Genomic DNA, 13920 nt, shown 5'->3' on the forward strand with positions numbered 1-13920 from the left:
AATAAAGGACAAAGATATGAATTATAAATTGAACCAATGTTTCCTAGTTCTCAGAGAAGACCTCTTTCCCTTGAAACTGCTGTGATCACTGTAGCTGAGTCAGTCTTGGGCATTAATATTTTATGGACCTTCTTCTCTGAATCTGGGGATGGGTAAAGGAGAGTTATTCCAGAGCTCCTTTGACTCCCATATTCTATGGTTATCATTGTATTATGGGTTTGTTGAGAGTTTTCTCTGGTGAGTTTGGAAGATTTAGGAAAGGATTACTCTTCATGGCTTCTTTCTTGTCCTGCAGCTCTGCCTCCTCAAGATTGTGCCCTTCCTCAAGAAGAAAACACTAAAGACAAGGAGAAAAGAATGGTTTCTGTGTACTTGGCCATCAAGTCCCAGGTGAGTTAGGTCTTTCTCAGTGGAAATGCCTCTTTTCTCATAATATGAATACTTTTCTTTTCTTGATCTTTCTTGAAACTATTCCTTGTCCAGAATCTGATTTCATTAAGTTATCTTCCCAGAAGGCTAACTATTCTCATAGGTGATTTAGAGTCTGTAAATAATGAAATTTGGAAGGCACCTTTCAGGTAATGTTGTCTAAGCCCCTTATTTAATGCATGAAGAAGTTGAGCCTTAAACAGGTAAACATTATGTCATGGTGGTATAGAAGTAATGCTTGCTATATTTCCAGAATTATTGAATCTCAAAACTCACTGGGAGATCACAGCTCCAGTCATATACATATAGGAATACTATCTGCAACAAAACAGGCTAGAGAAATAAGGTTACCCTGGCATGTTCTCTGATGGATAAAACCTTCTTGGCTCATTATGATCACTAGTGAGTTTTCCAGATGTTTTCTAATCATTACTTGAATTATACATTTGAAAACTTTGCCAGGAAATCAATGGCAATCATACTTTCATAGTATGAATCATAATTTATAGAATCTACTCATTCACTTTTTGTGAAATTTGGGAAACATTTTCCATTTTGTACCTGATAACTTGAACTCATCCAAGAACAGATTGGTGCTTACTATCTCCTTTTTTATCTAGTGTTTCAATTCACTGTTAAATGTATTTGCTCTGTCTTTTCCAATTCAAAGATTATTCATAAACAAACATTTCCCTGCCTCTCAAAATAAACAAACAAACAAAAAGCAAACTTAACACAATTAAAATATTTTTTAAGCATACCAAAATTTGGAACATAGGCGCTAGATGACTGATAACATAAAGAAATAGATGAAAAGAGTCCATTCTGTCAAGAAATTTATATTCTGCCTAAAGAAAAAACATATATAGAGTAATTGCTGGGTATTTTTCAGAATTTCTGTGTACTGCTTTAGCTATATTGAAATATTTTGGGACATTATTGTTGTTATCCTTCTCTTTAGCATTTATTATTCTAGAATATTTTCTTTTACCAACTATTCAGGATGTCATTACTGAGTGCCCATTTAAGTATGTGTCTTTTTCTTATTATTCTGATTTGCAGTTTATTCTTGTGGATAAATGGCATATTTAATATTTCTGCCTTATTTAATTTATTTATGATTTCATTTGCTATTGGTCTTGATTAGTTTTTGCAAAGGTACTCTTTGATGCTGAGAAATTTGTATGTTCTCATATATTACCATTCAGGAGGTACCACAAGTGATTTCTCCTTAATGGAATAATCAATCAGGAGGTCAGTGTCACCAGACAAAGAATACTTGGTTGGGAGTCAGATGTAAGAAGACTGAAAAGATGGGAAGGAGATGAAGTATGAAGGACTTTGAACACCAAGCAAAGAATTTTGTAGAGTTCATTGCATTTTATTGAGTAGAGAAGTGACATGGTCATACTGGTGCTTTGAGGAAATCACTTTGGTGGCTCAGGAAGATATATGGGAGTGGGGAAAGATTTGAGGTCAGTGGCTGGGTAAGATAAGGATGGGTTCAACCTGGGTGGCAACAGTGTCAGAGGAGAGAAGGAAGCATATTCAAGACATGTTGTCAAAGTAAAATCAATAGAACTTGGCAATAGATTGCATGTGGCAGAGAAGAGTCAAGGATAAATTCTGGGCTGGGAGATTGGTGATAGCATCAATGGAAGCTTTAAACCCACTTCCTATAGCTTGAGTAGTTCCTAACCTAGAATCTGTGAATGGTTTTTTGTTTGTTTGTTTGTTTTTGTTTTTTGCTGAGTTAATTGGGGTTAAGTGCCTTGCCCAGGGTCACACAGCCAGGGAACATTATCTGATAGCAGATTTGAACTCCTGTCTTCCTGACTTTAGGGCTGCTGCTCTATATACTGTGCCTCCTTGCTGACCCATCTGTGAATGTTTTTAAAATTATTTGATAACTGTGTTTCAAATAATTGATTTCCATTATAGCCTTAGGCATTTTCTCTTCATCATGTAAGAACATTTTTTCTGAAAAGGAAGAAAAAAATTTTACCAGACTGACTGCCCAAAGGGTCCATGACCCAAAAAGGATTAACAAGTCCTATTCTAGCTGATTCAAAAATTTCATCCAATTTTCCTCATACTCTGTTGCTTTTCCAAAGACAATGAAGTCAACTAAGGACACTAACACTTCCATGAAGTCCTCTTGAGTGTCTTGAAGCACATGATCAAATTGGTTTTTCCACTCCATGTAGAAAAGCTGCCTTTATCTTTTTTTGTGCCATCTAAATCTAGGAGTGTTCACAGCATAAATCTAACACTGCCAATCGTAGGCAAAAGGGCCAGAGCATCTTGAGTTCTGGGTCCATTTTATCTATTGTTTGATATATGGTAGTCTACATATACCTACATTCCCTTCTCATGTTTCTTCCATGTTATTACAATAGCTATCGTTTGTGGATTGTAATGTTGTTATATAGGTAGTTTCTGAGCTCTTCCATCATAGTTAGGGACATCTTCTTTGACTACTTCTGGCAAGAAATGGAGTAAGGAATATAATATAACATGTTATATGTTGAATTTCCCCCTTAAATTCTGTTGTTTTTGTCACAAATATCTTAAAGCCTTCTAGTTTGTTAAATGTCTATTTTTTTCGTTCAGTATTATATTTTGTTGAGTAAGCTATTTACTTCTTATACATGAAAAAATTATATGTTCTTTTTTGACTGTCATTTGGGCTGAGCTGAGTATGATAATGTAATAAAAGTATATAACACTGTAGAAAAAGATAAAAAGGAGCAATTATCTCATATAAATAAGGCCCAAAAAAGGAAAAATTGATACAGAAAAAAGCTAATGGGGGAGAACAAGTGGTGCTGAAATTTTACTCTCATCAGGAATGGGTTAAAAAGGGAATAACATATGCATATAGAAGAGTATAAAAGTCCTCTAAATTTTGAAATAAGAATCAAGGGGATAATGTGGGGGGAAGGATAAGGGAAGGGTTCTTGAAAAGAGGGTAGGTTAAAGAATAGGAAAGCAAGGTAATAAGTAGAAGTAAAGCCAAAAAATGAAGAAGGAAAGAAACAGAATGAGAAAGATAGAGAGGAAAAATAGGAAGGAGGAAAATGTACAACAAGAAATTATGGATTAGAATGTGAATAGGATGAACTTACTCATATATGAAAATATACATAAAACACTTTTTATACAAATAAAATTTGAGCTAAATCATTGAAGTAATATTTATTGTTCATATGTAGGTAAAGTCAATTTAATTTTTAAATGACCATCTAATCTAATCTATTTATGTAATGATATCCCAATTAAATTACTAAAATTATTTTACTGAATTAGAAAAAAAAATAATAATAAAGTTCAAGTAGAAGAACAAAAGGTGAGGAACTTCAAAGAAACCAAAGAGGAAAAAGATGTAAAGAAAGCAGATTCAGACCTTAAACTATATTATAAAGTGAAAGCATTGTTAAAGTATAAAAATGGATAATTTTGATTATTTTAAATTAAAATCTTCTTGTATAAATAAAACATATGTAGCCAAGAATAGAAGGAATGCAGAAAATGGGAAAAAAATATCTTTTATAGATAGTCTGTCAGATGGACTGTAATTAGGTTGGAATATAGTTGTGATCTAGGAAATGATGAACTGGTTGATTTAGAAAAACATGGAAAGATTTGAACTTAAAGAAGATGGTCTCCATCTCCAGAGAAATAGATGACAACTGAAAATAAACACAGCATAAACTGTATAGAAAATTATGATGTCCATATTAACATCGTATGTATAATGAATATGCTAATAAGGTAGTTTTTTTCAGAGCTATCATTTTGCCAGCAGATTCTGGTCAGAGGGTTACAGTGCAATTTGAAATGACAAATCAATCCTTTACAACACTTTTCTGTGTATGTTAGTGAAGAGAATCAAAGATTGCTGAACCTGTTCTCTTCACCTGTCCCCCACCAAGTAATGACCCCAGTGATTTGAAATAATCACTGTACACTGTTCCCATAAAACTAGAGAACACCCATATTGTCTTGCACTCATGGCCTTATTGTAGGAAACCACTCAGGTCCTGAAAATGATTGTATTGTAATCCATCTTCCCTATTTCTTTCTCCTTATGATTTGTGTATAATATCTCTGCCTTTACAGGAAAGGTCTTCCGCCCAGGAGTGCTACCAGTTTGCAAACTTCATTCCTTACTCTTAAAATGATTAATTAAATTAATTAAATCTAGATTATTATCATATTTAAATTAATTAAACCTCTACTTTATTTCTAAAAACCTGCCTCTAGGTCTGCTTTGTGTGGCTCTAGCTATTTACAGTTTATTTTAACATAAAAACATATTAATAGGTTTTACATCTATTTGTATGAGTATATATGTGTATGTTTATAGGCATCAATGTATATGTATGTGGGTAGATATGTAATTTGTATATATACATATTTTTATATATGTGCACCTTTCTTCTGTGGGAGAGAAAGGAAAAAAGTAAAGTAAAAAGTACATAGCAAGGAACAAGGAACATACAAAGAAGCAAGGAAAAGCTGGACAGCTATGAAAAATGTGTAGTATTACTTACATAGATGTGTATATACTAATTTTTATGTGTGTGTGTAGTAGTATTTATTATTTTTGAATTCTCTGCATCCTCCAGGATCCATTTGATGGATGGTCTGTGGCTGAGCAGAAGTGTGTTCTATATTTCAGGGAACAGTGACATTCAACGATGTGGCTGTGTACTTCACAAAGAAGGAATGGAAGAAACTAGATGCCTCTCAGAAAGAACTCTACAGAGAAGTGATGTTGGAGAACTATGAGAACCTAGTATCTCTGGGTAAGGCAGCTTCTCCTGCAAATCTGTTTGTCCTTGGAAGTGTGTCTATGATTTAATTTTTTTATTATAGCTTTTTATTGACAGAACATATGCATGGGTAATTTTTACAACATTGTCCCTGCACTCACTTCTGTTCCAACTTTTCCCTTCCCTCCCTCTACTCCCTCCCCTAGATGGCAGGCAGTCTCATATATGTTAAATATATTAAAGTATATCTTAGATACAATATATGTGTGCAGAACCGAACAGTTCTCTTGTTGCAGAAGAAGAATTGGATTCAGAAGGTAAAAATAACCCAGAAAGAAAAACAAAAATGCAAATAGTTTACACTCATTTCCCAGTATTCCTTCTCTGGGTGTAGCTGATTCTGTCCATCATTGATCAATTGGAACTGAATTAGATCTTCTCTTTGTTGAAGATATCCACTTCCATATGATTTAATTTTCCAAAAATACCTGAGGTGCTTGAAGTGCTCACATGTAATTTATGTAATATAAGGAGATTCTCAAATTCTTCAGGATGAAGGTATATGTGTGTGTGTGTGTGTGTGTGTGTGTGTGTGTGTGTGTATACTGACTAGCATTTTTATTGAAGTTTAAAGTTTGTAATTGAAGTAACTTTTTTCTTCCCCAGGTCAAAGCTTAGCCCCAGAGAAGGAGAGTATTCATTAAGTTCTGACTATGTGCCAGTTATTGGTCTAAACCATGCTAGGATTGAGGATATAAATATAAGGATTTTAAAAAAACAGTTCCTTTCTTCAAGGAACTTATAAATTCTAATAGGAAAAAAGAACACATAAAAAAAGCTGCAAAGGGAGTGGGAGGAGGGTATCCATATTGGGTCAAAGACATGAAAGGTTCCTATTTTCTTAGCAGAGAGTGAGTCAATGAAACTTAATTTTCTGTCTATTCCACCAGTCAACTGACTCTTTCAGAGGTCCTTTGCACTTCAGCTTGGACCTTCTTTTCCTTATGGAAATAAGGGGTTGAGCCTTCCTTGTGAGATGTGTCTCTCCTCAGTCCTTTCCGCTTCTTTCCCCATAAACAGGGCTCCTCCTTTTCCAGCCAGATGTGATCTCCCAGTTGGAAAGAGATGAAGGACCATGGCCACCAGAAGAAGAAGTCCCCAAAATCCCTGATCCAGGTGAGTGACCCACAATCAAGGGACTCCTTGGTACAACAGCTCAGCTTCTCAGTCATGGGACTGGACCTTTGAAATATTCCCCCAAGTTAGGGAAGCATTACAGAGATGGTGCAATGTGAAGTCTCTAATTTGCTTTCAGCTCATCCAATGCTAGAGTTAGAGCTGAAGCAGATGCTAGAGGGGTCTCCTCATTCTATAGATAGAACCAAAGACCCAGAGAAGATAAATGACTTGGTCACACTCACCATGGGTGGGTGAGGTATGGAAGACAGCCAAAGCAAAGGGATGTAGACTGGAGATAAAGCTATGTGTCGGAGAAGACGTAGGAGGCCAGTTAGTAGAAAGCAGGAGCTAAGAAGAAAGTCAAGAGAGTCAGTGAACAGTTAGCTAGTACCAGAATTCTGGGGCACTTGAACCCAATATTGTGTTGTTTCCATCAGATATAGTCTCTGATAGTACTTAGCTGGTGCCTTATGTTTTGCTCCAAAAGATTCAGCAGATTAATTCTCATACATCCTTGGTGCTAGGGAGGAGAATGGGAATGTTTTTCTTTTGAAATGAAGTTGTGACTAAGTCATAGAGAGTTGAGCTGAATATTGAGTCTATCATATAGTAGATAAGGGAGAAAGCTATGAATTAAACACATTTCTTAATTCTCAGATTAGACCTCCATCCACTGGAACCTGCTGTGATCCCTGTAGCTGAGTCAGTGCCCCAAACAATAATATTCCATTGCTTTTTCTCTGAATCTGGGAAGAGGCTACTCCTGAGTTCCTTTTGACCCCATATTTTCTAGGAGTCATTGTACATGGGTATGTGTGGAATTCTGCCTTAGTGAGTTCAGAATTTTCAAGAAAGGATTACTCTTCATGACTTCTTGATTGTCTTACAGCTCCACTTTCTCAAGATTCTGCCCTTCTTCAAAAAAAGAACACCAAGAAAGAGAAGGAAAGCATGATTTCTATGCACTTGGCCATCAGGTCCCAGGTGAATTAGGTCTTCCTTTCTCCACTAAAATATTTCCTGTTTTCTCATTGTATGGACCCTTTTCTTTCCTTGATCCTTTTTGGTTATGTCTTATCCAAAGACCTGATCATTAATTTTTCTTAGGAGAATTATTAATTATTAATAATAACTATTTTTTGCTGAGGCAATTGGGTTGACTTGCCTAGGGTAATAATTATTGTTAATTAATTAATTTTATATAATTTTAATATATAATACATATAATATATTTTAATTAATAATTAATCATTTTTCTTCCCAGAATTATTATTATCAGATTATTCCCATGGATGATTTAGAGTCTATAAATAATGAAAGGGTGGTATCTTACAAGTGACATGGTCTAAATCCCTTATTTAATGCATGAGGAAGTTGAGTCTTGACAGTTAAACAGTATTCCAGTATACCATAGAGGTCTAGGAGAAATGTTTTCTCTCTACCATCTACCCTTCCAAAATCATTGATGGTTGTCCACTAGCAAAAGTCAACATATAAGAAAAGAGAAATGAGGTCACCTTAGCATGTCTCGGGATGGATAAACCTTTGTTGACTCAACAGGGTTTTGTCTTTCTCCTCATATTGCTTAATAAATATTTCACATCTCGATAAAATATAGTCTGTAGTGTTCCAAAGAACTATCTTAATATCACCTTTTTCTTAGGAGATATGGATCATGTATGGATTTGGAGCCATTGCCAGGTGCCAGTATTCTAAGGATATAGCACCCATCCTGCTCATTTGAACTTTAATACTTGTACTGGATCCAGTGATAAAACAGATACTAAGACTTAGTAGACTTAAATGACTAAGACTTAAATATTCAACTGTATAAAAACTATCTATAAAAAATTTGATTTGAGTTGTAAAGAAAACATACTGACTAGCCAATCATCATTTGGAAGGGAAAAAAAGAAGAAATAATATTCTTTTTCTTCACTGAATTCCTATAATACTAGGAAGACTCCTAGATGGAGAATTGTCTCATTTGGTTCCAGAAAATATATAAGACACCCAAATATACCTGAAGTGAAATCCCTATAATGTAGCTCCCCCTCTGGCATCTACATCCCCAACTCAAACTTGCAGACTATAGGCTGGGTGTCCAGGAATTGACTCCTTCAAGGTTAATGTACTCTGTGGGTACACATTTGAAAATTATATCTGAGAAGTCCTCAACAATGTACTTATATTTAATAGCCAGTCAGTAGACAAAATTAGCTCAAAGACATTTACTAAAATAACCTAGTAAGAATGGTAGCTATACCATATTGTCATATAAAATCAAGGTATATTCTCCTAGAAATTATCAAGGTGCCGTCGAGAAGAGTGGGCATCTGAGCCTGTGCCTTTCTACAATTTGATTCCCAATTTCTAGGGTCAATTCTCTCTTGGAACCAAAATTCACTGTCTTCTCTACTGCCGGAGGTCACATTTCTCAGGACTTTCTCCACTGATTGTTTCTAGGGATTATGTCCCAATTCTTAAATATGTTTTTTATTGATATGTTTGATGTAGGTACTCCAAATGTTGGGATTTAGTCACGTGATGAATTCATAATGGCCATTCTCTTTATCAAAAGGAACATTTATTTAGGAGAAGAGATTCCCAACAAAACAAAGAGATACGATAGGAAGGATAAATATGAAACAGAATTGGGAGAGCAATGAGGTTATCCAGGAAAGGAGTTTGGAAGAATTCATTAAAGGAATATGCCATGAGGTAGGAGATGGCAGTGACTGGCAGGCTAAATCCATAGAGGAGTTTTAAAAAGTTAGCTATAAGAAGGAGAAAAACACCACGAGGCAGAAGGTTGTGGTGGACTAACTCCCAAAGAGGGTGTGGGCCATGGGCAGATTTATGGGGGAACTTTAACCTCAGGGGTTTGACCTAACTTGGATTTCTGACTGACACAGCAAGTGGGGCTATCCAAGACCTCATAGATGGTGGGACTGTAAGGTTGAACTGATCCCCACCAGTGCCTTCCCTACTTGCTTCAGGGAGTCATTTCATCAGTATTTCAGGCTGTCTCTGCCAGTCCCACCTAATAATCCAGGGCATCATCATTTATGTTGTGGAATATAGTATAAAATGAAGCACATATTAAGTCAGTGGTAAACATCGTATAATTAAGATCCCCAATATTATGAAAATCAGTTCTTATAAATACTGACAATTCTATGCATCCTCCAGAGTCCATTTGATGATTATCTGGTTGAGCCAGAGTGTGTTCTATATTTTAGGAAACAGTGACATTCAAGGATGTGGCCGTGTACTTCACAAAAAAGGAATGGAAAGTACTGAATGACTCTCAGAAAGAACTCTACAGAGAGGTGATGCTAGAGAACTATGAGAATCTAACATCTCTGGGTAAGGCAGCTTTGTCCTGCAAATCTCTTGGTCCTTGGAAGTGTGTCTACAATTTAACTTTCCCAAAACTCCCAGGGTATTTGAATTGCTCACCTGAACTTTAAGAACACGTGATTTATGTAATATATAGAGATCCCTAAATCCTTCAGGATGAAGATATATGCTAGCTAGCATTTTTGTTGTGCTTTCCAAGTTTATAATTCCAAGGAAATAACCTTTTTTCTATCTCAGGTCAAAATTTAATCCCAGAGAGAGTACTCCAAAATACATAGATAGAGCTTTTATTAACCACTGAATATGTGACAAAAAGCCTGAGGATTCAAATATAAGCAAAAAACAGATGACAATAAAAATAATTCCTATCTTCAAGGAATTTCTATTCTAATAAGGGAAGGCAATTCTTAAAAGAGAATTTGAAAGAGGCAAAAACGTAAAAGGTTCCAATTTTCTTAATAGAAATCAGTTCCTTATATTCTTAATATAAGTCAATTAAACTTAATTTTCTGTCTGAGTCCCAATGAACTGACCAATTTCCCCATGCTTCCTCTGCATACAATACAAAGAATCTTGCAGTGGTCTTTTGTACTCTAAGTTGGACCTTCCTGATGTGTCCTGTTTTCCTTAAAGAAAAAAGAGTTTGGGATTGCATTGGGGAGACCATCTCTCTCCTCAGCTCTTTCCATTTCTTTTCTCATGAGCAGGAACCCTCCTTTTCCAGCCAGATGTGATCTCCCAATTGGAGGAAGATGAAGTACCATGGCAACCAGAGGGAGAAGTCTCAAAAGGTGAGTAAAGCACAATCAGCCAGAGAAGAATCCCAGGCCAGTGGAGAAGTGCAGTGTAGGAGGATGTCTCCAATTATCCAGTTCTAGAGTTAGAGCTGGAACACACCTTAGAAGTGGATAGAGAGCTGGGCTTGGAGCTATAAAGAAGTGAATTCCAATATGGCTTTACTTATTTACTGGCTATGTGACCCTGGGCAGTCACTTAAATTATGTCTGACTTAGTTTCCTTACTTGTGAAATGGGGATAATAAGAATATCTACCTGCTAGGGCTGTTATGAGGATCATGTGCAATTTTTTTTAATGTTTTGCAGAATTTAAAGATACACAAATATACACACATATACACGTTTATTATTTGGTCATTTGCAATCATATCTGACTATGAACCCTTTTGGAATTTTCTTGGCAAAGATACTGGAGTAGTTTACCATTCCCTTCTCCAGCTCATTTTACAGATGAGGAAATTGAGGGAAACAGAAGTAAGTGACTTGACCAGGGCCACACAACTAGTAAGTATGTAAGTCTTAATTTAAACTCAGATCTTCCCAACTCCAGACCTGGTTCTCCATTCACTATACCACCTAGTTGCCTGTTTGTACAAACATACACATGTGTAGGAGTGTGTGTATATGCATACATACATGTATCTATGTATATATACACATATAGGTATATATTAATATGTGCATACACATACATGAGTGTGATATACACATACATATATACACATATTTCAATGGTTACATGTAGATATTAAGGGGAGAATTGGATTTTTTTTCATTAAATAAATCTGTCACTAACACATAAATTTGAGCTGAATACCCAGTCTATCACATAATACATAAGGGCCAAAGCTATGAATTATAAATTGAATCCATGTTTTCTAGTTCTCAGAACAGACCTCCATCCCTTGGAAGCTTCTATGATCACTGTAGTCCAGTGTCTCATTCACTAAGGTTCTATGGCCCTTTTCTCTAAATCTGGGAGATGGAGAAAGGGGGGAATGGCAAGTGAAAATTTTTGAGAGACAGCTTCTGGGTAAATTATAATTTAATTTATTAACTGCAATCAGCAAATAATAAAATGAGTTCATTTTTCCTCTTGGTGAGCAAAGACCTTATCTATGAAATTTTCAATACTTACAAAGACTTTGGAAAAATGATTGTACCTGAGAGTGGAAATCAACTCTGATTGGTTAACGAGTAATGAAAGAATGAATATTATAATGACAGGTGGCCTTATCCTAATGAAGGACTGGGAGATGTGACTCTGACCATTCAGTGTTGATCAAACTGACTTATGTATACCTAAATCACCCCATCTAGGTTAATCTAGACAAAAGGAGGAATTCACTGCCACCCAGTTCTATCTCACTAAAACAAAATGGTTTGGAATCCACCAATTCACTGAAATTAGAATTTCTTTACCTTTTGGGCAGATCTTGGTTTTCCCAGGGATATACATCTGCCCAAGATTTCATCTTATCAATCCTGACCTTTTAAGGCTGCTAGATAACCTCAGGTGCTGATTCTGAATGAGGAAATAGGAAAGGGAAAAACCTTAATCCCAATTCAATTGTTGGTTCTCAATATGATACAAAAATCATCATTTCTCTCAAAGGTTACTCCTGGGCTCCCTTTGACCCCATGTCTTAAAGGAGTAATTGTATTATGGGTATGTGGGGAATTTCACCCTGATAAGTTTGGAAGTTTTGAGAAAGGATTGCTCTTCATGGTTTCTTTCTTGTCTCACATCTCTGCTTTCTCAAGATTGTGACCTTCCTCAGGAGGGAAATATCAAGGAAGAGGAGGAAAGAATAATTTCTGTGCACTTGGCCATTAGGTCCCAGGTGAGTTAGACCTTCCTCTTCCCAGCGAAATACCATGTCTCATAGTTTAGACCCTTTTTTCCCCTGGATCTTTTTTGGTCAGCCATGCCTTATCCAGACACCTGATCATTAATTTTTCTCCACAGAAGATTAACTATTTTTATGGATAACTCAAGAGTTTGTAAATTAATAAAAATTGGAAAGCATCTTACAGGTAATGTAGTCTATTCCCCCTTATTTAACACACAAGGCCTTGGACAGATGAACAGCATTTCCATTATACCAGGTGGTATAGGGAAAACATACCAGGGATGTTTTCCCCTGCCTAACATACTTCTAAGATCAATGAATCTCAGAATTTACAAGGAGATTGTACTTAACTGGCTCATATCCCAATGAACACAAGTGCTGTCAGTAACATACCAGGAAAGAGACATGAGGTTACCTTGCCATGTTCTGTGCTGGAGAAAGTCTTGTTGAGATTGTGCTCACTATTTTCTTTCCCAGATATCTCTAATCATCTCTTAAACTATATGTTCTGGAATTTTGACAGAAACCAATGGCAAAATCCTATACTTTACAAAATCCACTCGTTTACCTTTTATGAAAATTGGAAAGTATTTATCCTTTGGGGGGGCTAATGATTTGGACTCATCAAGAATAGCTAGATGCCTAGAGGAGAAGGGAATGAAGGAGGGAAGCAGGGAGAAAAATATGGAATGCAAGGTTTTTCAATGGTGAATTTGAAAACTATCTTTGCATGTATTTCAAAAACTAAAAAGTTATTATTAAAAAAAAGAATAGCTAAATGCTGTTATTGTCCCTTTGCTTATCTGAAGTTTCAATTTACTGTAATATATATTTACTTTATACTTTCCAGGTCAGAGATTATTCTTGGTCAAACATTCCCCCTCCCTCCTCAAAAAACAAACATCATTAAAAACATTTCTTAAGCTACATCTATATCTATACTTATACCTGGCACAGAGTAGCTAAATGTTAAGTACACAAAAAAATAAAGAGGGAAAAGACCCTGCTGCCAAGGAGTTTATACTCTACTGGAAGAAAAATATACACAAATTGTTGGGTATTCTTTTGAATTTTTTTTCTGTGTAATGTTTTAACTACACTTGGAATGTTTTGATGCATTGCCTTATTGTTGTCATTCTATAAGTATTTATTATTTCTAGAATATTTTCTTTTACCAACTCATTGTTCAAGATGTTATAAACACTTTCTTCCATTTGCCTAAAAAAATTTATGCACTCTTGCAGCAAACACTGGCATTTAATGGGCTTTGTCATTGTAAAGAAAAAAGATAGGCAAGATGTACAAATGATGGAAGTAATGTGTGTCCCAGAGTGCTGGACTGATCATAGACTTATCCTCTCTAAGTTAAACACCCCCATTCAATAAACACAGAGACCCTATGGCAAGACAACTACAAGAAAACTTAATGTCCTTCTTTGTGCCTAATGTTCCCAGAGTTACTCAGCTAGTAAGTATTCGAGGTCACATTTGAACTCACATGCTCTAACCACCAAACAACCT

At 35.8% G+C, this 13920-nt stretch overlaps 1 protein-coding gene across 1 annotated transcript in view; it reads left to right on the top strand.

Annotated features, from left to right (window-relative positions):
• Positions 1 to 287: 287 nt before the first annotated feature.
• The window catches only part of LOC100920809 (zinc finger protein 93-like), a 33121-nt gene continuing 19488 nt past the window's right edge, over positions 288 to 13920 (top strand). Inside the window, exons 1-7 of the mRNA XM_031963334.1 lie at positions 288 to 390; positions 5114 to 5240; positions 6288 to 6383; positions 7276 to 7370; positions 9629 to 9755; positions 10457 to 10540; positions 12311 to 12390. Coding sequence (XP_031819194.1) covers positions 358 to 390; positions 5114 to 5240; positions 6288 to 6383; positions 7276 to 7370; positions 9629 to 9755; positions 10457 to 10540; positions 12311 to 12390 — 642 coding nt within the window. The 5' untranslated portion in view covers positions 288 to 357. The remainder of the gene's footprint in view (positions 391 to 5113; positions 5241 to 6287; positions 6384 to 7275; positions 7371 to 9628; positions 9756 to 10456; positions 10541 to 12310; positions 12391 to 13920) is intronic.

Source organism: Sarcophilus harrisii, chromosome 3 (genome assembly GCF_902635505.1).
Source record: "Sarcophilus harrisii chromosome 3, mSarHar1.11, whole genome shotgun sequence".
NCBI classification, from domain to species: domain Eukaryota; kingdom Metazoa; phylum Chordata; class Mammalia; order Dasyuromorphia; family Dasyuridae; genus Sarcophilus; species Sarcophilus harrisii.